The sequence below is a fragment of the Phyllostomus hastatus genome, unplaced genomic scaffold (assembly GCF_019186645.2).
Source record: "Phyllostomus hastatus isolate PE091 unplaced genomic scaffold, TTU_PhHast_1.1 phas_scaffold_21, whole genome shotgun sequence".
Lineage (NCBI taxonomy): Eukaryota > Metazoa > Chordata > Mammalia > Chiroptera > Phyllostomidae > Phyllostomus > Phyllostomus hastatus.
In genome coordinates, this window is record NW_025334017.1 from 17,921,953 (window position 1) to 17,948,548 (window position 26,596).

General features: G+C 42.4%; 1 protein-coding gene across 4 annotated transcripts in view; it reads left to right on the plus strand.

Moving 5' to 3' along the window:
• The first annotated feature begins 14,863 nt into the window (after window positions 1–14,863).
• ESRP1 (epithelial splicing regulatory protein 1) overlaps window positions 14,864–26,596 on the plus strand; it is a 56,983-nt gene continuing 45,250 nt past the window's right edge. For 2 of the 4 annotated variants that reach the window (XM_045861443.1, XM_045861445.1), the window contains exons 1-4: window positions 14,864–15,314; window positions 15,832–15,960; window positions 17,184–17,297; window positions 20,181–20,295. In XM_045861443.1, the coding sequence (XP_045717399.1) occupies window positions 15,183–15,314; window positions 15,832–15,960; window positions 17,184–17,297; window positions 20,181–20,295 (490 nt within the window). In that variant the 5' untranslated portion in view covers window positions 14,864–15,182. The remainder of the gene's footprint in view (window positions 15,315–15,831; window positions 15,961–17,183; window positions 17,298–20,180; window positions 20,296–26,596) is intronic. The other 2 variants (XM_045861447.1, XM_045861444.1) reach the window with 1 other exon arrangement.

Below are 26,596 nucleotides of genomic sequence, written 5' to 3' on the forward strand. Positions count from 1 at the left end.
ATAGTCACAGCTTGGCCATGAAACGACTGAACTGCTACACAGCAGGACTGTAAGGCAGGCCTGGGGGTGGCCCCCTGCTCCATGCTGCTCTGCTCCAGTGAAACATCTCAGCCAGGAAACTGTCTTCAGTGGAAAGAGAAAGTGCAGTCTCAGAGCCAGAGGGGAGCTGACTTATATAGACAGAGGACCCTGTTCCATCCCCCACCCCCATTGGCCCATCCTCATGCAAATGAAAACTCCAAATCCTCAGTCTGATTGATCCGAAAAGCACTCTCCTGATAGCTCAAAATGGAGTCACTCTGATTGGTCAGTGAAGGAGATGATGGGGATACAGCTCTGCAGCTCTGATGGAATGGGGAAAACCTCAGTCCTATTGGTTGAAATAGGATTCCAGGAACTCCTTTATAAAGGCTGGCTCAGATGGTAGGAACACAGTGCAAGGAGGCAGGCAGTTCAGTGCAGGCCTCTGACATGCGAGAGAACCCTGTGTGGTGATGGCTGGTAGGCCCTGGTGTTTTTTTTATTTTGTTTCGTTTCTGTTTGTTTTTCATTTGAGCCCAGTTAGCCTCTGGGAGCATTTTTTTGGAGGGAACTTCTTTCTTAGGGTTTACACTATCTATAGTGTAAGCAATAGAAATGCTCATTTGGATACTATGACATACATGGAGAGCATAGTTTATTTATCTGCTGCCATATCCAGTGCCTGGCAAAAGACCTGGCAAAAGTAAGTGCTTAATAAATATTTGTTGAATAAAGGTAAGAAGGAATGAAGTTGGGCAGGTAGGTGTGAGCAGGTTTCTGCCTTTGGAACCGTGTAAAAGTAGGGCAGAGTAGTTGTGTGAATGAAGCGTGATGAATACCTTAGGCTTTTGAAGCAGTATTTCCAGAGTGGGCAGAGCTGGTTGTGGCAGCCAAAGATGAAACTGTTTTCTTTCTGTTTTGTTCCAATGGAAGCAACCTCCCTTGCAGTTTTTGACTAAATTAAGGAGATAGGAAATGACATAGGGGAGAGAGGTGGAATCAGCACTTTATCTGAAAATACTTCTAGTTAGCAAAACACGATTAATTAACAGCAATATTTAACAACAATTAAAAATGGAACAAAGAGTAGGTCGTACCAGCCTTACTGCCCACATCTGGACTGCTTCCTTTCCTGGGGCTCCTAGCCAGACAGGGATTCCTGGCTGCGCAAACCTGGTGCTTTTCCTTCTCACTGTGTCGGCTCAGCTACCAAAAATATTTTTTTTTCCCCCAACTGCCTGTCAAAGTCTTAAACTTCTTTCAAAGATGTCAATGAATTCATTACTGGCCCAGCAAGCAGTTGTTGTGTTCTCTGAGCACCTACAGTGGGTAAGGATAAAGGGAGCTCATAGTCTAAATCTAGTAGGAGAAACAGATATAAAGACATAATTTTAAAGCTATATGATAGGTTCTTTTATTATATAACAGCTTTATTGACATTTAATTCACTACAAAATTCATCCTTTTTCAGTATACAGTTCAGTGTTTCTTCGTATATTAGTGTTGTAAAACCAACATCACTATCTAAATTCAGAACATTTCATTACCCCTCAAAGAAACTTTACATTTGTTAGCAGAAATTCCCCACTCCCCTGTACCTGTCAGGCCCTGGCAACCACTAATTTACTTTCTGTCTCTACTGATTTGCCTATTCGGAACATTCCCTATAAATAAAATCATACAACATGTGGCCTTTTGTGATTGCCTTCTTTCATTTTGCATAATATTTTCAAGTTTCACTCAAGTTGTAGATTTGTATCACTACTTCATTCCTTTTTATAGCTGAATAATATTACATGGTATGAATTAACACATTTCTTATAGATTTATGATCCATTTTAGGTTGATTTTTGTATAGTGTATGGAAGCAGTCCAACTTAAGTCTTTTCAATATAGCTATTGGCTGTCTCAACACTCTTTTTTTTAAGATTTTATTTATTTATTTTTAGAGAGAGGGGAAGGGAAGGAAAGGGAGAGAAACATCAATGTGTGGTTGCCTCTCGTGCACCCCCAGCTGGGGACCTGGCCCACAACCTAGGCAGGTGCCCTGACGGGGAATCCAACCAGCAACCCTTTGGTTCCCAGGCCCGCACTCAGTCCACTGAGCCACACCAGCCAAGGCTCAACACTCTTTTTGAAAAGAGTATTCTTTCACTATTGAATGGTCTTGAAACCCTTGTAGAAGCTAATCTGACTATAAATTTAAGGGTTTCTTTTTTGACTCCCAATTCTGTTCTACTGATCTGTATGTCTGTCTGTATGTCAGTACCACTTTGCCTTGATTACTATAACTTTGTAGTAAGTTCTGAAATCAGTGAGAATACTCAAACCATTTTCTTCTTTTTCAAGATTGTTTTAACCATTCTGGTTCCTTGCCCTTCCATATGAATTGTAGGGTTAGTCTGTAAATTTCTGCAACAAGGCCACTGGGATTTTGATAGGGATTAAATCCATAGACCAATTTGAGTAGTACTGCCATCTTCACAAAATTAAATTTTCTGGCACATAAATATGGAATGTTTTTCCACTTATATAGGTCTTCTTTAATTTATTTCAATAATGTTTTGTGATTTTCATTATATTAATCTTATAATTCTTTTGTTAATTCCTAATTAGTTTATTTTTTGTGATGTGATTTTAAATAGAAGCTTTTTACTTTCAATTTTGGATTTTTCATTGCTAATATAAAGATATACAATTGATCTTTGTATGTTAATCTTATATTCTGCAACTTCATTGAATTTTTTTAGTTCTAATTTATTTAGTGGATTCCTCAGGATTTTCTTTACATATCATGTTATCTATCAATAGCTTTATTTCTTCTCTTCCCATACAGATGCCTCTTATTTTCTTACCTAATTTCTTGGGCTAGAACTTCTAGTATAGCAGGGGTATCAAACTCATTTTCACCAAGGGCCACATCAGCTTTGTGGTTGCCTTCAAAGGGCTGAATGTAATTTTAGGCTGTATAAATGTAACTACTCCTTAACAGTTAAGCAAGAGCTGGGCACTGCCGCTGGGTAGAAACAAGGTACCAGGCTGTATAAAACAAGATGGAGGGCCGGATTCTGCCTGTGGGCCTGTGTTTGCCACCTGTGTATACACTAAGTATAGTGTTGAAAATAAATGACAAAAGCAGACATCCCTGTCTTGTCCTAACCTTAGGGAGAAAGCATCCAGTCTTTCACCATTAAGTATGAGGATAGCTGTAGGTTTTTCATATCTACTCTTTATCAGGTTGAGAAAGTTCCCCTCTATTCCTAGTTTGCTGAATTTTTAAAATTATCATACAAGGGTGTTAGATTTTGGTCAATGCTTTCTCCATATTAATTAAGATGATTTTGTGTCATTCTTATCCTATATTTTATTAATATAGTGTGTTACAATGACTTATGTATGTCAAGCCAACCTTGCATTCCTGGGATAAATTCCACTTGATCATAGTGTATAATCTATTTAATATGTTGCTGTATTCAGTTTGCTTTATTGCTTAATATTCAAAAGGGATATTGGCCTGTAGTTTACTTTTCTCATGATGTTTGTCTGATTTTGGTATCTGGGTCATACTGGCCTTTTAGGATGAGTTGGGAAAGCATTCTTTCCCCCTCTGTTTTTTGGAAGAATTTGTGAAGTGTCAATCTCCTTTAAATATTTGGTGGACTCACCAGTGTAGCCATCTGAGCTGATAGATTCATTAAATACCATATGATTGGAAGTACAGACAGTTGTGGGAAGCTAAAGAAACAAATGATCAGGTCTTCCTAGAAAAGTAAGGAAGCTGGGAAAAGAAAAAATAACAGTAAGAGTTTCATTTATATGGCTGATATGTTGGTGGTATGGAGAATGGAAGGCTGGAGATAGATGAGGCAGGATACTGAATACCTGATCCAGACTCTCACCAAACATACTCTGTTACCCCTCCTATGTGGTTATTGCTGTCATTGTTTTGAGTGGAGGGGAGGTAAGGAAGTTAGTTGAGGTCATTATACCAAAGAAGTAAAGAGGCACTAATCAAACCATGGGAGGAATTTTGCTAGCCAACTGTCAGTCAAGATAATGCTTCAGGTTGAAGACTGTAGGTGAAGTCTGAGTGTCTAATGAAGATGGAAAGGGGTTAGCTATATTGGTGACTCAGAGGTGCAGGAAAGCATCCCGTGCAGACCATCTGCTACAGCATTCTTCTTATGCTTGCTCTGGGCTGGGGCTATGCTCTTGAGGTGTCCACACTGTATCAGTCAGGCAAGTTCTTTGAGCTTTTCCCCTTTTATTAATTTCAAGCTCCTTGACAGCAGAGATTACATCCTAATGCATCTGTATCTTCTATGGAGAGTTACCAAAATCAAAAGAATGCATCCCTTAAAATTTCTTCAAAGAGTTTTTTTCAATGGTTCATCCAAATCCACACCACCACCTCCTACCCCCTTACCAAAACTCTTCTAAATTTTCATGTGTCAGACAGTAGCTCCAGAATCAGACTCCAAAATAGCAAGATGTTTCAGCATCAGAGGGGGATACCCAAGTACTCTTTGCATCCCCTAAGCTTCAATGAAGACCTCTCAACCAAGATGTCTTTTCCCTACCAAAACCTTAAGAAAGGTAATGTTAACCAAAATTAGCTACACAGACATCTCTGAGTCCCATCTAGAAAGCCTATTATATTCTCAGAGGGAGCACACTATCTGGGTAGTCATGGATACAACAGGGCAAGAGCCAGGAGACCTGAGCTCTGAGTGCAGTCCTGCTGCTAATTAGCTGTGTCACCCTAGCTGGGCAAGCAAGTCACTTGACTTCTTTGGCCTCTTGTGAAAAGAAGGAGTTGAGATAAAATGTACAAAGGTCTCTTCTAAATATGAAAATAATAAGCTTTGATGACATATTTAATGCTTATTTGAACTACCATGCTATTTATAACTATCGTAGACTGTCATTTCTTTCTCGGGTCTCAAGGATACTTCATAAGTGTTGGTTACCTTGTAAGCAAGCTGAGGTAGACACTGCAGGTTATAAAGTTTAAGGTGTGATATTATTAAAGTATTGAGCTGACTGTAGCTTTGCTTTTGGGGCCATGTGTACAACACTGTAGTCAAGCTATCACAGGGAGATGTTTTGCTTTGTGACAGTCTTCCCTATTTCAGCTTATTAATAAGATTTCTAAAGTATAAAAGTGGTGCAGGCTCAGCACAGTGCAGTGGCTAACTGTACAGTCTTTGGAGTCAGTGCTGCCCAAGTTGCCCTTAACCTTCAGTTCCCTCAGTTATAAAGTGTGTGTGTGGGAGGGGTACTTTTAGCTTACTTGGTTCTGAGAATGAAATAATGCTTGTGAAGGCTTTGAATGACACTTTGGTAAATAGTGTCAAATCAATGAATAAATGCTAATTTATTGTTGTTATGTATGTGCATAAAGAGAAAGATCTCTTTGCTCCTCTTTCTCCCATTGGCTGCATGGATCCACACCTCAGAAGGAGTAAATGCTAATGGTTTTTTGTAGTACCTTCCAAAATGATGATCTGATTTAAAATATTTACAGAAATGGACTCTAATTAAAATCAGATATTTCTTCCACTTTCTAAGGCAGGAATACAGATTTCGACAAGAAAGAGATGTCCTATTACTGGAAGTAATCCTTAAGTAGTAGTTTAAGTGCTTGTCCTCCCCTCAACTGCCAGCATAATTGAATACCCTCACCAAAGCCCTTTCCCAAGCTCTAAGCACGAGCAAGTTCTACTGGTTGTTCAATTGTCCATAAAGAGAATTTAACGATAAACATGAAAGCAGGTATAGGCAAAGTGACCATTAATTGACAGAGTCTAGAATTTTAAGAAAAAAAAAGTGACTGCCTGGCTGAAATAACTGACACAGGACAGCACTTTAAGTGTATTGTCTACAGTGGTCATCACTGAGGGCTTGACATCAGGGAAGAATCGCAGATGGATTTGAGATTTGAAGAGTATGTATTTTATTCCATAGCTCCAATTTAATTTGAGAAGGGAGCAACAAGATTGAAGTAGGTTTAGAATTTTTTAATAAAGGTTTTTAATATTAGAGCCCTGGCTGGCATAGCTCAGTGGATTGAGCACGGGCTGTGAACCAGTGTCACAGGTTCGATTCTCAGTCAGGGTACCTGCCTGGCTTGCAGGCCATGACCCCCAGCAACCACACATTGATGTTTCTCTCTCTCTCTCTCTCTCTCCCTCCCTTCCCTCTCTAAAAATAAATAAATAAAATCTTTTAAAAAAGTAAAGGTTTTTAATATTAGTAAGTGCATGTTATTTACAAGCAAAGAGGTAACTACAAGAATAGAAAGGCAGCTGGAAGTGGATAGTAAGTGCCTCTGGGTAGCAAGAATGAGTTCGAGGGGAGACAGGTGACTACAATGTTTTTATTATAAACCATGTAGAACTATTAGACATAAGATGATACACTTGTATGACTTTGATTTAACTAAATATATATGAGTTTTAGAGAACACGAGTGAGTTTTAGGAAAATCGATTTGTTGCTGATTTTCAGACGGATCCAGGTGGTGGCTCCCAAACCCTGGCACATGATCACTTTTTTCTGAAGTGAGGTTGAATGAGACAAAAAGGAGAAAAAAAAGCCAATGTGGCAAATTTTGCATAAAGCTGATTCATAGAATATAAAAATCGTTCTTTATTCTGAAATTAGTATATTTTTCTTTTTGGTGTTAAAATAGCCTTTCTTTTATGAAATGAAGAGCACAGTAAATAGTAATCAGTTTTGTTTTGACATATCCTTCTTGGCAAAATTAAAAATGAAATCCTTTCTATAGCAGTTGCCCTTTCCTCCTTTTTTAAAATTGATTTTTTTAAAAGAGAGAGAAACGTCAATTTGTTGTTCCACTTATTTACGCATTCACTGGCTGATTCTTCCATGTGCTCTGAGTGGGAATCAAGCCCACAACCTTAGTGTATTGGGCTGACACTCTAACCAAATGAGCTAGCTACCAGGCCAGGGCCCTTCCCTCCTCTTTGGTTTAAAAGATCTGTGAAGTCCAGTGTTCCCAGAAACCACTGGATGTATGGGAAATATTAGTGGAGATAGCAGAGGACAGCTGCAACCATTGGCAACATTCTCTACCTGTGGGCCAGACGGGTTACATAAGGAATGGAGGGGAGTAACCCAAGCATTGTGTCGCTGGGGAAAACTCCAAGGGACTCGGTGAGCAACTGGTCCTGGGCGAAGTCAAGGGGGATTCTAGAGGTCTCATCTTCTCAAGCTTATCATCTCTATTGTGGATTTTAATTCAAATACCACTGCCCTCTGAACTTTTTTCTGTCTCCCTGGTTGCTTTTATGTCCTCTTGGTGTACAATTCCAGAGCCCTGTGGACCTTTAGAATACTTATCACTGTTTATAGCGATTCATTTCTGTGATTGTGTCACCCACTCAAGAAGGGCAAGGACCATGTTTGTGTTTATTCACTATTGTGTTTCCAGTGGCTAACACATTTCCTGCCGGGTGAAGAGTATAGTGCAAATAAGTCCTTGTTAAATAAAGGACTGGAAGTATCCATCAGGTCTGACACTTTGTATAGACTGTCAGAGTCACTTAGAAATCTATAGGAGAGAATGCACTGACATACAAATGAAAGACATATAGGACCATCATTAAATTTATCTTCACTGACTCCAAATGGTAGTATCTGCCAAGTATATTACCTCCACAACCCTGAATACTTCATACATAAAGCAGGTGACAATGATGGGTTGCATTTTGCCAGAATAACAAAATAGGCCCTTTATCAGTCAAATGGGTGGATGACTATGCCTACTATAGGGAGGTAGAGGAACTTAATAAGAGAATCAAACTTCTTAAACCTTTTTTTACCCACTCCTGTCAACCCACCTTGACTTCAAAGATAAGGTTTGCTATTTTGCTTCACTCTCTGACTGGATTTTGGGAGGAACAGGTATCTACTTCTAAGCAAAGGGCATGAGGCCAGGAGTAAAGGGGACCATTTCCCAGGATGCCCAGTTAATGGGTTGGTTCTGTGTTCCCCATGGAGAAGACCTATCTTGTCCAGATTTGTCATGCATTTCCCCATGACACATGGTCAGTAAAGTCCTGTTTAAATGTCTTAGTCTGCCTTGATGGGGTCTTTAGTCGAAGCTAATGTCAGAGGGTTCATGGTTTTTCTGCATGGTGTATGGACACTCCCCACATGGAGATTCCTCTTGGGCAGTGATTTTCAACCTTTTACATTTCATGACACCCACAAACTAATTACTAAAATTCTGTGGCACACCAAAAAAATATTTTTGCCAATCTGACAAAAAATAGGTGTAATTCTGGTTCGTTTACAATGGACAGCTATTGTGTTGGCTGCTGTCATTTTTTTAATTTGACAATCTAAGGGAAAGGAGGTCAGTGCCCCTGACTAAGTAAGTGATCAGGTATTGCATGTTTTAAAATTTTTTGCGCCACACCAGTAGAAAATCACTGATCTTCCTGGTTCTTGGATTTTTTTTTAATATATTTTATTGATTATGCTATTACATTTGTCCCATTTCCCCCCTTCCCTCCCCTCCACCCTGTACCCCCTCTCCCACCCACGTTCCCCCCCTTTAGTTCACGGTCATGTGTCATTCTTATGAGTTCTTTAGCTTCTACCTTTCCCGTACTATTCTTGCCCTCCCCCTATCTATTATCAACCTACATTCTATGCTACTTATTCTCTATACCTTTTCCCCCCTCTCCTCCTCCCACCCCCCTGCTGCTAGCCCTCCATGTGCCCTCCATTTCTGTGGTTCTGTTCCTGTTCTAGTTGTTTACTTAGTTTCTTTTGGTTTTGCTTTAGGTGTGGTTGTTAGTAATTGTGAGTTTGCTGTCCTTTTACTATCCATGTCTTTTTCTTTATCTTCTTTTCTTAGATAAGTCCCTTTAGCATTTCATAAAATAAGGGCTTGGTGATGATGAACTCCTTTAATTTGACCTTATCTGAAAAGCACTTTATCTTCCCTTCCATTCTAAATGAGAGCTTTGCTGGATAGAGCAATCTGGGATGTAGGTCCTTGTCTTTCATGACTTGGAATATTTCTTTCCAGCCCCTTCTTGCCTGTAAGGTCTCTTTGGAGAAATCAGCTGACAGTCTGATGGGAACTCCTTTGTAGGTGACTGTCCCCTTATCTCTTGCTGCTTCTAGGATTCTCTCCTTCGTTTTTACCTTGGCTAATGTAATTATGATGTGCCTTGGTGTGTTTCTTCTTGGGTCCAACTTCTTTGGGGGCTCTCTGAGCTTCTTGGATTTCTTGGAAGACTGTTCCCTTTGCCAGATTGGGGAAGTTCTCCTTTATTATTTGTTCAAATAACTTTTCCACTTGTTGCTCCTCCCCTTCTGGTACCCCTGTAATTCGAATGTTGGAACGTTTAAAGGTGTCCTGGAGGTTCCCAAGGCTCTCCTCGATTTTTTGAATTCTTATTTCATCATGCTTTCCTGCTTGATTGATTCTATCTTCCTTCTGGTCCACTGTATTGTTTTGAGACTCAGATACCTTCCTGTCTCTATTGGCTCTCCTCCGCGTATCTTCCTGCATCTCTTTTATGGTAACCTGCATCCTTTCATCTAAATTGCGCCCAAAATCAACCAATTCCGTGAGCTTTCTGATCACCAGCGTTTTGAACTGTGCATCTGATAGATTGGCTATTTCTTGGTGGCTCAAAAGGATGAGTCCTGGGGGACTGATCTGCTCTGTTGTACACATGTCTTATGTCTTTCCCTGTCTCTATTTTTTTTTTTTGGTCTGGTCGCTCTTGTTATGGTGGGGTGCGGAGCCTTAGTTGTTCACCAGGGCTGGGTGCCCCAGTCGCTAGATTGTGACGTTATATACGTTATATGTGGGGGCGGGGGCGGGGGCGGGGGCGGGAGGGAATCAAGGGCGGCAGTTCAGTTCTCCTGGGCCCAGACCCTTCCCCGGGCTCCTGGGCTGCGAGCTCTGCCCTGGTCCACAATCGCTGCCTCACTGGGTCCGGCAGCCGCAGCTTGCGTACTCAGGGATCACCGCTGCGTTCTTGCGCCCCGGATGGCTGTCGCGCCGATTCCGCGCCAAACTTTCCCCAACTTCCGCGCGCCGCCGACCCGGGCCAGCCCCGCGCCCGCTCGGCTGGTCGTCTCCTACCAGTCTGGATGTACGGGTCTACTTCAACTTCTTGGCTGTCCGACTTCCATTCAGATAAATCCTCTGTCAGTTCTGTGTGTTATGCTGACCGTAATTTATTGTTGTTCTAATCTTGGTTGTGCGAGGAGGTACGGTGCGTCCACCTATTCCTCCATCTTGCCGGAAGTCGGATTTCTTTTCTTTAAGGAAAATACATCTTTACACATATCTTCTCCCCTTAAAACCTACAAGGTGTACATGTCCATCATCCCAACTTTTACAGGTGAGAAACTGAGTCTCTGTGAGGCTAAAAACACACCCAAGGCCATGAAGTAGCCAATGTCAGGGCTGATGAATAAACTCATACTTTGTCCACACAGACTGTCTATAATTGTTATAATAAAGGTGCAGACCAGTAATTTGTTTAAATGTGTAATGCACAGAGTAATTCACAGAAAACTATAATGTATTTCATTATCTTGACCATCAGTTCTCCTTCACTTCAAAGAGGCTGGACTTGTTCAATGAAGACAAAATGCTATCTCTCTTACGACTCCATCTAATAGAAATAACTAAGAAATATCAAGGGCCTGTGGTAGCCTCACAATACAGACTTTTATTTTGATTTGCTTTTTAAAAAACATATAATTTACACACCATGCTGTCCATGCTTTTAAAGTGTACAATTCAGTGTTTTTTAGTACTTTAACATTTGTGCAACCATCGCCCCTATCTACTTAAAGTACATTTTCATATTTTGATTCACTTTTGAAGTATCTTTTCTTACAGGTACAAGAGAACAACTGGGTGTGTGTGATTGAGAACTCTAAGAGAGACCTGGAGGTCTCAAACCCAATGGGAGCCACCTAGTCCAGCGCTACTACTGCAGTTATAAAAAGGGAACCGAATTGCAAGGAGTAAGAATATGACATAGTCACCACTGTATCAATGGTCGGGTCACAGTGGACACTTTGTTTTTGTCCATTTCAAGAGCTGCTCTCTGAAAGTAGTAAGAAGAAAAGGGTTCGAGGAGATGATTAAAGAGCTGGAAAGTAAGATTCGCGATGAAAGCTTAAAGAGCTTGCAGTAATTTAGTCTAGAAAAGCTATTTGAGAACAACTTTGCAGGATATGAATGTATTGTTATACAGAAAATGGTGACCTGTTCCTTCTCCTTCTTTCACTAAGGAAAAGACAAAGAAAATGGATTAGATTAGCAGAGAAAGTCGTGAGACAGAGCCTTGTTAAACAACAGAATGATGGTGGCAGCCAAAGTCCACTGATACTTAAAAAAAAAACATTTAAAAGTTGCAAAGAAGAGTATAAAGAATTCCTTCCCTCAGATTCCTCAGTATTAACATTTTACCACATTTGCTTTGTTCTCTCCATATAATATATTTTATCAGAATCATTGGAGTGTTATAGACATGATTCTCCCTTATTCCTAAATACTGGGTACTTCCTGAAACAAAGGACAGTCTCCTGCCAAACCACAATATTACAAAAATCATGAAATCGACAGATACAATACTGCTATTTAATCTACAGATCTCCCTTATTCAAATTTGTCCTACCATCCCAATAATATCCTTTAAAGCAAGAAAAATAATATTTTTTTCTGGTCCAGGATCCATGTGGTCATGTTTAGTTGTGATGTCTCATAAATTCCTTTAATTTGGAATAGCTCTTCAGTCTTTGCCTTTCGTGACCTTCAGTTTTAAGAATACAGGCCAGTTACTTCACAGCCTGTTCCTCAATTTGGATCTGTTACTTAAAAAAAAATTCACATTTGTTCTGGAAGTTTTTTGGGGGGGCGGGGGGGGGCAGGTTTCCAGTCAAGACCATAGGTAGAATGAGCCTCTCTTCTCAAGGTTCCTCTCAGCCACCTCATACTGACTATTCTCACTAAATCAGAATTGTTTGTAGATGGGATACATGACAAAACATTTTTTGTACTCAGAACTGATCTGCTTGTACAACCTAGATTTTTTTTCTTGGCATTCCTGCATCTTATAAGAATTGAATTTCTTCAACAAAAGTAGGTTTGTCTCGAAGAATTAGCACCTACTCTTTTTAAGTATTTGAGACTTAAATTACCTGTAGACTCCCATTTTCAGAATCTCACCTTGGCAGTGACGAACTATGCGCTAAATCAGGAGATGAACTACAAAACTGGGTGGGTGTTATTGATTAAAATCAACAAATATTTGTTGAGTGCCTAGTATACGTCAGGCTCCGTTTCAATCCCCACGAATACCTTTGAGAACAGAACAAAACAAAATCCTGTCCTAGTAATCTAGCTGAGCAAATTAAAATTTAAATGAGAAAAGCCAGAAGCCAAGGATCTGACTTCCTTAAACAGGAAGAAGGTAAACCTCTGTGAAGAGGAGCCCTGAGATTCGATTCTAATATGGACTACCCTTCGGAATCCCAGGCAAGTGAGCTGATAAGAAAGCTCTCAGTTTCTCCAAATGAGCTTTTCAAAAGATTAATCCGAGCAAGGAGAGGCGGGGCAGGACTTCCTAAACTTGCGGATCACTGTCTCTGCCGAGCGGCGTCGGACCTCCCGGCCGCGCCGCAGGGTTCGGCTGCTCCCAGCCAGTCCTTAGAGCCGGTCCGCACCCTTAACCAGGCGGCACTTCCCGGCCCTGTAGGGCCGAGCACCTGGGAACCGCGCACGGAGAAAGCCAGGCAGGGAGGTGGCTCCGGGGAACCGGCTCCTCCGGGCGGCCTCGCCCACTGCAGTGCAATCTGGCGGGGGGAGGGGGGTTCCAGGTCACTCCCTGCCTCGTCCCGCGCCCAGTCTCAGCCCCGAGGAGCCTGCGGGCCTCAGAGGGTGGTTCCGAGGTACCGGGACTAGGCGGAGCGAGGTCACCGCTGCTAACCAGCCTAGGGCTTCTGAGACCCTCTCCGACCCCTCACCGTGCAGTCCAGGAGATGGGAGCACGCGCCGCTGCAACGCGAACTGCAGGAGAGAGTGGTGCCGAGTGCCCTCGCCCTCCCTCGCGGCGCTGCCTGACCCCGGCGGAGCTGGGTCTCCGCCCGCACTCGGGGAAGCCAGCTGCTACCTGCGCCGCGGGCAGGCGGCGGTGTCGCTGACCGCAGAGCTGCGGCCAGGATCCGCCAGGATCCCGGCGGCTGGGTCAAGCTCTCTAGCCCCTCCTCCCGCCCTCCTGGGCTAAGCTTCAGCCCCCTGTCTACTCCCACCGCGCCTCCTCCGGGTTGAGAAAGCTCGATCTCCACTTTCCCTCGACTTGCGTCCTGAAAGGTTCTCAGTTTTATGCCCAGAGTAGGTTGCTGTAGCGATATCTATGTTTCTCCCTCTCTCTGTGCCTCCATTCTCTTTCTCTAAGATTAATAAATTAAAAAAAATTTAAGGTAAAAATAAATCGCCTCACTTTCATGTCATGAATATAAAGGGATGGACACCTGGAGTCGAAATGGTAATACTTCAAGACGAAACTGTGTTCCCAAGATCAGTTTGAAATATAAAACTCAAGGAAACTTCACCTCTAGCAATTTTCTTCCTAAAATGTCAACAGGACCCACCACATTGCCGTCCAACTTGGTGGCGGTGGTGGGCGCCCCGCCTCTGGGCAGACCGAGCCGGGCTAGGCTGAGGGAGACTGCTTGGAAACTTGGCCACATCGGCAGCAGTGAAAAGGCAAAGGCATGAGTAGAGGGCGTGGGGTCAGAGCAGGGAACTGATGAAAAGCTGGCTCTAGAGTACCGAATTGACGAAAACACTCGGCGCTCCAGGTAGCTGCATTTCATCTAGGATCCAGAGCAAATCAAAGGAAGTGGGCCCCTGCCCCGGAGGAGGTTCCAGTCTCGAACTGGCAGCCAGGACGAAACAAGACGGAGCAATTAAGGGAGTAGCTGAAAGAAAATGTTGTGGGGTCCATTGTGTCTGAATTTCCTCCCGGGGACCCCCTGCTGCCTTTGCGCGCAGAGATTGTTTCTACGCGTACTAGGTGACGGGACGTCCAGCCCCGGGAGCCCGGTTCTACGGCGCGCGAGGGCGTCGCTTCCGAAGGTGGGCAGCGCCTAGAGGTTTGGAGGAGCAGCCACCCAGGCTCCTGCCGGAGGCCGGACGGTGGGGCGGGAGGGAATGGACCACAGGTCCAGCTGTTTGCACTTAAAGGTGCGCTGGGCTCCGGAGCAGCTTTTCCGGTGCTTGGCAATTGCCCCTGCCACCTCCCGGCTGCAGTAGGCTGTCCCTCCCTCCGCCGTTCGCCCTCTCGGGGCGCCGCGCCCTGGGAAGCTCCGCACCCAGAGCCTCACCTCTGTCCTCCTTTCGTCTCCCTGCGCCAGGCCTTTTCGCTCGGCCCTTTAGAACCTCCAGCTTCGTTCCCCACAGCCCGCATTTCTCCAAGACCCCCACACCACTCCGTTACTTCCAAAGGCGTGAACCCCCTGCCCCCGCCCCGCACCCTTCACCCCTCACCCTTTCCCGGTCTGGCCTTGGCTACCCTCTAGGTAGAGACTGCCTCCTCCCCGCCCAGTGAGTCTCCCCCCTCCTCCCTTCTCGCCCGCCCCTCTCCATTCATCCAGCCATTGTCTCCCGCCCCCTCCTCCTCCTTTCCCCAGGTGGCCTCCTCCCCCACCGCTGCCACGTCGTGGTTTAAAGGAGCCAATGGGCCGGCGCCGCCAGGTGTCTCTTACCTGCACCACGTGGGGGAGGGGGAAGGGGCGGGCAGGTAGAGCCACATCCCAAAACAGAAAAGCTTTCAGCCATTGCGCGCGCCTCCGGGGGGTGCAGCCCAGCTCCAGTCTTTTTGCATAGAAGCTAGGGCCATTGAATAGAAAAAGGGCAGGTCTGCTGCGCCCTCCTTCCCACCCCCCTTCCCGCCCAGGGTGTGGAGCACTGGCCAGGTGTCGGCTTGGGTGGTTGGTTACCGCCTTTTGCACCAGCAGCGGCGAGGAGGAGGGGGGGTGGGCGCTCTTTCCTTTTCTTTTAGGAGAGGTTTTAGCACAGGTTTTCTCTTCTCACTTCCACTCCACCTCACCGCCTCCCGACCCCCCTTTTCCCCCTCCCCACCTATCGTCATGACGGCGTCTCCGGATTACTTGGTGGTGCTTTTTGGAATCACTGCTGGGGCCACTGGGGCCAAGCTGGGCTCGGATGAGAAAGAGCTGATCCTGCTGTTGTGGGAAGTCGTGGATCTGGCCAACAAGAAGGTATTTCTCCACATTTCTGCCCAAATGGTAGGGGTAGGACAAGAAGTTTGTTGTAGAAGTTAGTGGTGGGGGGGTCGGTAAACAAGTGCTCTAGTTTCTTCACTTGTGAGGGGCGACCTGGGGCCTAGGGATTCCAGAGTAAAACCAGGCTCGTTGGCCAACAGCCGTGGAGCTGTTTCAGCCCTCCCAAATCGGGCTCAGGTGGGCCGGCCGGGCGCCGTCGAGCCAGGCTCTCGGCTAGTTGGGGGACGCCCCGCGGAGACCGGCTGGAATCCTTGGGGCCCCAGTGTCCGCTTCCAGGACTTTTACGTCCTGATCCTGGTGGGGGTGGGGTCGGAGGCAGGGCCGCGCGGTCCTCTGCGCCGGAGTCGCTGGCGACGAGTGAGCTTTGATTTTTTTGTGAGCAGACCCCTCCGGAGGCGTGGGCCGCCCGGGTAGGGGAGCGAGGGAGGAGGGCGTGAAAGAGGCGCCCGTATTGAGGAAGGGGGAAACTGACTCCTGTGTATTCCCGTCGGAGGTGGGACAGCTGCACGAAGTACTAGTTAGACCGGATCAGTTGGAGCTCACGGAGGATTGTAAAGAAGAAACTAAGATCGACGCCGAAAAGCTCTCCTCGGCGCCGCAGCTGGACCAAGCACTCCGACAGGTGACAGCCCGGGGCCGCGCTGCCCTCCCCCAGCCCGGCCACCCCGGCGTCCCCCGCGGCCGGCCGAGCCTTACCAGGCCCCACGCCCTCGCCCCGCCGTCCACGTGCATTCCCGGGGTGGGGGGCGAGGCGCCCGGCAGCGTGGGTGGAAACCCTGCTCGGAGGCCCGGGTCCGGCCTTCTAGGAGGAGGTCACTGTTTCTCTTCATCTCCTAAACCCCAGGGTCTTGGACCAAAATTCTCTAGTTTCCGAGTTGCTTCCTGAGTCATTCCCTAGGCCAGACAAGCAGCCGGGTTTTCACCGACTGAGTGATGAGTGGAGTTTGAATCCTAGCGCCCCTGAGCCCCGGCCCAGACCGCAGGTGCGCGTGCACTCTGCGGGGGTTGGGTCTGCCGCTCAGCCCCCGGGCAGGGGGCGCTCTGCGGCAGACCCGCGGGCCGCGCCCCGAGCGCCTGGTTTCAGGATTCTGAACTCCCAAAGGCTCGGTTCCGGTTCCATTTTTACTTCTTAAAGTGGCCTTGGTCTTAGCTCCAAGGAGGGTTTGCAGCCCCGGACGTGCAGAACTGCTCGTGGGGTCACTGAAAGTGGTGTAATCCTTGGAATTGAGGGGACCTGAAACCCGTGTGTTTCGGGGTGCTGCCCAAATGGGAGTTAGGAGGAGGCGCTAAACACCTGTGCACAGGTGAATGTCCGGAGCTCTCATGGTCCCTGCCCTAGCACACGAGTTGCGAATTATAGGATAAAGTCATAATTTGAGATGTGTTTCAGGACACGTGTTACCAGGCTTTCCAGAGGGTCTGTGTGCCCATTACCCACGCTGCCCAATTGGCTTCCTTCTTAAGCCTACAACAAAAAGTAACACCAGGGAATGATGTAATCTAAGGGCAATCTGCTGATGAAACGAGATCTTTGATTTATTTAAAAGTCTTGTATTTTTCGCAGAAATAGAAGGGGATAGGGACGGATGCTAGAATGTGTTTTGTTTTGTTTTGTTTTTTTCCCTGAATTCTCCCGTGCTTAACTGTGGGTCAATTGGAAAGCCTTCCCTATTTTAAAGGAAGCTAGACCGTTTGCGGGAGGCTGGTCTTCCTAATGTTGCTTCTAGAGCCTGTTTCCCTTTTCATTGTACTTCGCTCGGTTTTCTCTGGTTATCACCAAGTGGGGCCACTTTGCAGAGTTTGTAAATCCTGCGTCAATTGCATCCTGTGTCCTGTTCTTTTCAGTTTAACCAGTCAGTGAGTAATGAACTGAACATTGGCGTAGGAACTTCTTTCTGTCTCTGTACTGATGGGCAGCTTCATGTCAGGCAAATCCTGCATCCCGAGGCTTCCAAGAAGGTAAGGCTGCTGGCTTCCCAAAAGCAATGAGATCTTTGGGGTGGCTGGAGGCTTTTTTAAAAAAATGGTTTATCTAAGTTTCTCGATTTTAAATAGATACGAATGGGGAGTTATTGTTTCACGGGTATAGACTTTCAGTTTGAGAAGATGACAAAGTGGTATTGATGTGCAACAATATGAATGTACTTAATGCTACTGAACTGTATACTTAAATTGTTATAGTGTTAAATATTGTGTCACGCGTATTTTACCACAATACAAAATTCATGACACTTTCATAGAGATGTTTTAGATTGCAGTAATTTTGAAATAACCCTTTGGTGACTTAATGAAAGTTTTCTTTTTGTTTATGTTGTGTTTGAAATACTTGACATTCTCCCTTTTCCAAAGCATATTAGCTGAATTTTTGACACTAAAAATAACTACAAGTAGGAGAGAACTGTATTTTAATATACAGTAATATCCTGTAATATTCCTACCTGTATGGAAAATGCTTTATCCTAAAAAGGAAGGAGCAAAGAAGAAAAGTTCAATTAAACCTTTTAAATTGTAATGCTAATAATTTCATTTAAAAGCTTGTGCTGGGAAAGTAAGACTTTGCTGTATAACCAGTGAAACATTAATTACAGTGCACTGTGCTTTGTCTGACTTAAAATAAATGTTTCAAAACTAATTGAATCCTGTATCAAAACAACAGGTCAGCCCCATCTTTTACCTTTTCTTATCTCTTTGATAGTGGAAAACAGCATGGATTGAGAAAAATACAATCTTACTGTAGATATACTGTGATTTCTCTCCCCGGGAAGGATGAGGAGCAGCAGGAAAATGGAGAGATGGAACGCTGACCTAGTGCAGCCAATCATTGCTAATACAGATCATTTGATCAACTTAATTAGTTTGAGCTATAACTTGAAAGGATGGAAGTAAAATATTTCTAGGGAAACTGTATGAAGTGGTTCTTGCAGTGAAAGGTTTAGAATGAGAGTTGATGTCACAAGTGAGCAGCCATTGCCAATTGGTCTTTCTCTGTACTCCAGTACGTAAAGGGGAAGGAATAAAATAAATGGATAATGATAATTTAAAACGTTTGAAGGAGAAATTCAAGTTCCTGTATCTTGAGGGTTGAAAAAATATCACTCCCTCTATAGGAATCTTAGTAATTATTTGATTAAAAGCAGAGAGTATTTTTTTGTTAGTTAAATGCTTGACCAATTGCTATATATGCCCAATCCAGAAATAGATGTATATGAGGGTTTCCCCGCCCTCAAACTCCTAAGAGGAGAGAGAAAACTTTCTCTACTGAGCTGAAGGAAAACAGCTGGTTTTGTTATTTTAGATTGGCTGCCCTACATAGGGAAAAACCTCCAGAGAAAGATTTGAGACACTTTCCTGAGTCATTTATAATAGGATTTTGATGAAAAAAGGGGAAACAATTAATTTAGTATCATTAAAAAAAGAAACTAAAACAATTTAGTATCATAATAAAAACTATTCATGAAGGGAAAGTAGAGAAAGTGGTAAAACAGAAAAGTAGCCCTGCCACTCAAAAAATAAGAAAGTGTTTGTTTCTAATATGAACATATTTGGTTATCTTCTTTCAGGTCTCTGTAGAAAAGCTTTATTTGTACAAGGAGCATTCACACAACACAAACCTTTTAGCCTACTTAATAGTTTACTATTACATCAATATCTTCTGTAAGCACTAAATAAAATATTCAGTATTTTAAATGGATACAGCTATTTCAACCAATCTTTTATTGTTGAACATGTAGGTTAATGTTATTATAAATAGCTTTCAAATTAACATGTTTGTCCGTAATTGTGAGGATGCATGACTCTTTCAGTAACCGTTTTGAAAACTGACTGTGGTGAAGTAATAATACCTGTTTCCAATGTAGCATGAACAGGTTACATCTAACGGAACCCAACAGAGGAAATTTAGATAGACATTATTGCATAAAGGTTGTGGATTACAAATTTTAAAAAGTCTTTATTTCCTTGACTTTCTAAGGTACAAATGAGTAGGATTTCCCAGTGAGTGAATACAATGAAAGATTTTGAAATTTTAAGAATCTAAGTTCAGTTTTAAAAAAATCTTTGGAAGTTATTCAATGAGAGGTTTTTTTGTCCAGGGGTGGGGAGGGGGGAGAAACAATAGTTTAATATTTGCCCAGGCAGTTGCTTTGTTTAATCACTGTAAGAGAGTGGTGCTAGTAGCTAAGAACAACAGGTAACTATTTTGCCTTTGCCTTTGAGATTTTTGATATCTTTTTTATTTTTTTTAAGTCTAACTTGACTGCTCAGGTATAGCCAGAATAATGGTCAGAAAAAGTAATGTAGGACTCTAATTTGGCCCAAAATAAATCTTTTTGAGGTAATAAGGAATTCCCTATCTTAATCTGATTTTAGTATAGAAAATATGCATAATTAGAACCCAGTATTTAAAACTACTGTGTTTTACAACTGAATCCTGTGTTTAGGTAGACATTGTAAATGTATGCATATGAGAACTGAGAGCTGATTTGCTGCCTGAAAATACAGGTAGTCTAAAACGATGACAGCTAGAAAAAGAGTATACTTTTATTAAACAGAAAATATGAAATACAGTAGCCAAAGTGTATTGACAGCTTCAGAACATTTTTTAGTGGACTGTGTAGTGGAACACAAACATTATAATCAAATTGCCTTAAAATAAGATGATTTTTTTCCCAATGAGACTTACATATAGGACATAATACTATAGCAGATAATAAAAACACCCTCATATTCTGTTAAAAAAAACATTTAAAAATTGTTGTGAAATATACTCTTAGATTCCTAATTATTAGGGAAATGGTGGACTCAATTCATCTAGTTAACAATGTATACCTTGTCCTCCCTCAGAATGTATTATTGCCTGAATGCTTCTATTCCTTTTTTGATCTTCGAAAAGAATTCAAGAAGTGTTGCCCTGGTTCACCTGATATTGATAAACTGGATGTTGCGGCAATGACAGAGTGTATCCTTTAAGTGATTACCCAAGGAACATTGAAAAGGTAGCTGCAGAGAAAAGGGTAATTCAAGAAAGATTGACTTCGTCAATGTATGGATGACAATGACCTGTCTAAAACTTGTGTATGTGCTGTGAAGAATTAATAGTACAATTATAGGTATTTTGGGCGGGGCGGGGGGCAGGGAAGGAAGGGAGGAAGAGCAGGGAGAAATATCTCAGTATGTTACCTCTCTCATACCCCCAGCCTGGGACCTGGCTCTCAACCCAGGCATGTGCCCTGACTGGGAACCAAACTGCACTCTTTTGGTTTGCTGGACAATGCCCAGCCCACTGAGCCACACCAATCAGGGCCAATGATAGGCATCTTTTAAAGTAGTTATAATTTGCTGAATTTTAATGGTGATTTAGGTAGATGAATTTTTGTGAGTTGAGTAGATATAGAGTTTAATTTTGTATTAAGGGAGTGGCTTGGGGTTTTTTTTTGTTGTTGTTGTTTTTTTCTTTTTTGGTTATTGATGAATGCGAAGACTAATTTCTTTGATACTGATTCCAAGGCCTCTTGTTCTTGATTATCTTGGTTTTAGGGTTTATTTCAGCTTTTGAATTGATAAGAATTTGTTGTTTTTTCTTAAGTAGTGGGTATATTCTCTTTACAAACAGCTATCCATTGGTAATCCTTTTAACTTTCCATGGGATTGTGGAGTATGTATAAGACCGTGGTGATTACAACAGGCCATTGTTTGAAATAAAGTGAGGTTAGGATTTTACCCTCCATTTTTTTTTAACCAAGATACCAGTATATCTAAAGCATTGTGCATTTAAAAGTAAATTTAGTAATCACAAATCCTGTAGTCATGAATGACCCATCATCTTTCATCCACTGAGTCTTTAAAGTACTAATTAATAAGCAGCCATGTACTAACGCATCAGATGGAACACTGAGTAATAGCAGGGGTAGGCGACACACCCAGAGCCACCATGAGAATCAGCTTGAAGTTAGATTGGAGTCACTTTCAGGAACTTGTGGATAATGGATGTGTGTTCTTAAACTTTCTCATTCTTTTTCAGGAGCGAAAGCCTAATTTTTGTTTTATTTTCAAAATTTCTTGATTGAAAAAGGTTGCTTGCATATTTTTCCTAACCACCTGTAAGCAGGTCAAACCCATTTTGTTTGCTTTCTTATTGGAAGCAGTTAGCTGCAGTTTTGGTTTAGCTGGTTTAGCTACTGGTTAGTTACTAGTTTAGCTGCCAGTAGTGCTGGGAGAAGAGTGGAGTAAGCACATTTTGAGGGAATTCTTATAAGAATTTCATTAGCAGTTTGGGACAACAGAAAAATTCTTTCTATTTTGTTGGTTTGAATGCTGTATTACTGAGCTCAGGCTGCCATAACAAGTACTATAGACTGAGTGACTTAAAGAACACACTTTCTCACAGTTATGCAATCTGGGAAGTCTACGATCAGGATGGCAGCATGGTCAGTTTCTGGTGAAGACTGTTCCTACCTTCTCACTGTGTTTCTCATGGGTTGGGGGGAAAGATATTTCCTCCAAAGATATTTGGAGGAAGATATATATTTGAAAGATATATATTCTATATTTGAAAGATATATATTATATATTTGAAAGATATATATTCTTTTCCTCTGTCTATGTCCACAGGCCTAACAAATTACGGCCCCTTCCTTATGGCCTTAACTGCCTCCTGAATACTGTCTCCAGATACAGTCATATTGGAGGTTAGGGTTTCAACAAATGAATTTGGGGGAGGGATGCAGTTGAGTCCGTAACAAATGCTAAACAATTTGATGCAGTGGTACAAAATAGAGAACCAAAATTCAAAAAAATAAATCAGTCGATAGTGGAGGGAAACTCTTAGTAAGTTATCTTAAATTATAAAAAGACAATTTGTGTAGTAAGTTCAATATTTTAAGAATTGTTTATCCCTGACTATTCAGCTTCCTCTTTTAGTAAAGAAAATCTTTTCCTAGTGATTATAGGTCAGATAGTAGTAAAAATTTACATAGCTATAAACAAAAGATTTTGATATTTAGATATTTTGGTTTTCTCAATATGTTGACATTTCAGGGAAAACTTGTTCAAAGTTCATCTACTTTTCCCTTCTTGGTGTCTTAAGAGTATCACACGTGTAAGGATTTGGGTTATTATTAAACATTTTCAAGATGGTAAACTGGGATTTTTACTTGCTCTGTGCTGTATTCTCTCTACACCCCAGGGCATGTTACTTTTTTAGATAAAAAGTTGCATTATCTGACCTTTAGATGAATGGGTAGGATGCTATACTGATTATTTTTTGTCATTCCTTTTAATCCTAGTTCTATACTTATTTGTTGGTAATTCTGTTTCAAAGGTCATGAAGATGAAAATCAAATATAACAGATGAATTGTGAATAAAGCTAAGTCAGGCTCCATTTCAGGTATGTCACACCTGAAATTGCATGCAGGGTCTCATAGCTCTTAAGTAATGCGTTCGTTGAAAAACTAGGGAATTTTATATTTCTTTAAAAATAGCTTTTAGCCCTGGCTGGTGTAGCACAGTGGATTGAGAGCAGGCCTGCGAACCAAAGAGTTTCTGGTTCAGTTCCCACTCAGGGCACATGCCTTGAATGCAGGCCAGGTCCCCAGTTGGGGGCGTGAGAGAGGCAACCACACAATGAAGTTTCTCTCCCTCTCTTTCTCCTTCCTTCCCCTTCTCTCTAAAAATAAATAAATAAAAATCTTTTTTTAAAAAATAGCTTAATTAGCCCTGGCTGGCGTAGCTCAGTGGATTGAGCGCGGGCTGCGAACCAAAGTGTTGCAGGTTCGATTCCCAGTCAGGGTACATGCCTGGGTTGCAGGCCATGACCCCCAGCAACCACACGTTGATGTTTCTCTCTCTCTCTATCTCCCTCCCTTCCCTCTCTAAAAATAAATAAAATCTTTTTTTAAAATAGCTTAATTAAAGCCTAATTTCTTTTTGGCTTACATAGGGAGAGTCTTAGATTTATAGTTTTATTGTTAAGAAATGGATTTTAATCTTAAATGGTTTCATTAATGTGTCTTTGCATGTTTTTTCCCCATTCAGTAGGTAAGAAATATTGTTAAGCTTTCCTAGCAGTGGTTTTTGTTTTATATTGCTACTGTGATCAGTTGTTTTATGACTCCTATTCAGAGGAATCATTTATTTACCTGAGTAGGCCACCAAATCAATTCCTCAGGTCAAAAGCAATTATACCAGATTTGATTATCAGCTTATCCTTATCTATGCAAAGGATTTCTACAGTGTCTGATGTAAAGAGCTGTCCTATTCTTTCAGACCACTGAACATTTTCCTTTGTAATATGGAATTGGCACTAAATTTGGGAACATAGAGATGGTCATTACACATCCTTGGTGGTTTTGCCAAGTAGGAGGAGAGTCACTTGCTCCTGAGGGATTACCTGTTCCACCAGGTAAACCAGCAGGGGGAGGAGGCTCTTGCCAACTCCTGGAAAGGGACAGGGAAGAGAGTATGCAGCTGTGCTTTCCTGGGAAAGTCACTTGTCTCCTCCACGCATGCCTCAGTTTTTTGTCTCTGGTGTTCCCAAATGAGAGCTTTGTATCAGGTGCTATGTAACCAAAAAGTGTGATGACTTTGATTTAAAAAAAAATGGGTTTTAGGAATTTTGTTATTTTAGCACTTACTTCCCTCTGTTGTCATTGTGTTAGTTCTAAAACCCCATGGAGTCAGCGCTGGGCCTGAGTTATGCCAGGGTCCGTGCTGTCACCTGATTTTTGAGTTGTGCAGTCGCAGCCGGAAAGAAGACCTCAGTCAGTAGGTGAGCTGTGGGTGGTGTTTTGTAAGCTTTTTACTCAATCAGGTGAGGTGGTGAGGGTGTGGTGACAGGGCTTGGGGCCCCTGTGATTTGTTGTTGTTTGTTTTGAGGAAGAAGTTGTCTTGGATCCCTTATAGAAATTAATACTAATTGTCTCCTGGCCAAAGGACATTTTGATTATGGGACTATTTATATAAATTAGTTAACCAGTTTTTGAATAGAGTATGTAATCCTATTTTATCCCTCTCAAGTTGGATGGAATGAGTTTCTCCTGTTTTTGTAAGCTTTGTTATTTGTGAACGGATTTATTATTAATAAATCAGGATCTCTCCTGTTATGTTTAACTCCACTTTGTTAAGCCTTTACTAAGGACTCGTTTTTAATAAAGTCTGGCCTTTTAAGGAGGGCAGGTGGAAGAGCTGTCAGTCGTGCTTCCTGCATATATCCCACCAATAGTCTCACAACAGCCCAGTGGAGGTGCTGTCACCCTTTTTTACAGCTGGGGGAACTGAGGCTTGGAGGAGTCTTAGTTTAGTTGGGAGTGCCAGCTTTTGATCCTGAGTCTCATGTGAATGCCCTCCTCATTAACTAGGGGATAATATTCTAGAGGGTGGGGCTGGCATTTAAAATAGATTATCTCCCTTATAAATTTACATTCTGTGTTTCCTCAGCACATATTAAGTCAACTATTAAGCAGGAAAGGGAAATTGATTTTGTAAAATTTCTAGCCAGTTAAGGGTATTGAATCTGTAAAATGCTGACTGACATTATTAGCAAATACCATTTTTATCCTTTCCATTATCAGGGTTAAAAAAAAATCACTAAACCATTCTTGCCTGCCCATCCAAAGATTAGTCGTGTGTGTGTGTATTTCACCACTTCTCTCAATAGGGAGGTAAAGGAGCTGTGTGTATGTGCTTCTGACACAGAAATGTTGGCTTGTTTGTTTGTTTGGTTGGTTGGGTTTTTTGTATATTAAAGGTGTTCATATATAGTGAAGTGCTTAAGAACATGAGCTCCAGAGTCAGACGTGTTGAGGGTGAATTTACTGCACCTTTCTACCTCGGTTGTCCCATCTTAAAATGGGCATGACCACTGTAAGGAATAACGAGGCAGTATCTGCAACCACTTAGCCAGTCCCCAGCCTGCCGCATGCTCTCCAAAGTTGATTGTGATCCTTCAAACCTCACCAGGTTGTTGGGTGTCTCTGATAGAGGAAAGCAGCTGCCAAGAACTTCGAAAAGGACTTCCTTATTGATTTAAGACAATATTTAAACTGCTTTACACTTAAAATTTTTTTAATGTTGTGCAAGACTGGATATAGACCTTTTAAAGCATCAACTACATGTTAGTACAGGTAAATTTCATGGTTAATTTCACTTCTCCTTTTGTGTAAAATATTGTGTGTTGTGAGTGTGGTTCATTCTGCCCTTGTGTGCTTATTTTGATTAATTGAACTTTGCGTTTGTAGTCTCACAAAGCTTCATTGCCCTGCTTAAAAAGTGGAAGTGCTGAATCCTCCTTGGTACGTTGTGTGTATAAAAGGGATTTTAAACATTACCAAGTGTACAGTAAAGCTGAGCTAGTGGCTGACCTTGTTAGCTAGAGGGGGGAAGAAATTATCTTTGGCGTCATACCCATGTGATGTGAGCCAAGTCGGCAAATACTCTGGTTTGTGGTAATAAGTTAAAGGACTAGAAATACTGCATATTCTTGGCTAGCACTCAGAGATTTGTTGATTATTTTGTGTGGTTTATTTTAATTATAACTTTTAAATTATAAGTTGGGAATTCCAGGATAATTTTTTGTTTTAGAAGACTTGTTTTATTGTCATGGAATCTCCCTTCCCTTATTTATCCCATGTAAATGTCTTTTTCTAAAGTAAAAGCTACCTAAACTTCTCTATTGTCCCATTAGCCCCAACTTCCATCTTATTTCTTCTGAGGCAGCGGTGCCCAACTTTTTGGCACCAAGGACAAGTTTCGTGGAAGACAATTTTTCCACTGGGGATGGGATGGGGTGGGAAGGGGCAGTTGGGAAGGATGGTTTCAGCAAGATTCAGACAAATTACATTCAAGCTCACCTCCTGCAGTTCGGTCTGGTTCCTAACAGGCCGGGACCGGTACTGGTTTGTGGCCTGAGTGTTGGGGGCCCCCGCTCTAGGGTATAATTGAGTTGTCAGTTTTGTTAAATTTTCAATGTGTCACTTCATTACAATAATATTTGCTAGGGTAGATTTTTTTTTCCTCTTGGGGAAGAGGAAAAAGGAAGAGTAAGGGGAAGAGTAAGGGGAAGAGTAAGCCTCTGAGGAATAGTATTAAAACTATGGTTTTATATTATTTTTCCAGCATTTATTATTGGTATAAAAATGTTTTTGTTGCCTTAGCTCCTGGTTATGCTCTTTCCCTTAGGCATTCTTGATTGGCTTCTTTCAAAGCTCACTTTAACATATAGCAGATCATTTATAGAGCCTATTTTTTAAATTATCAACTCATG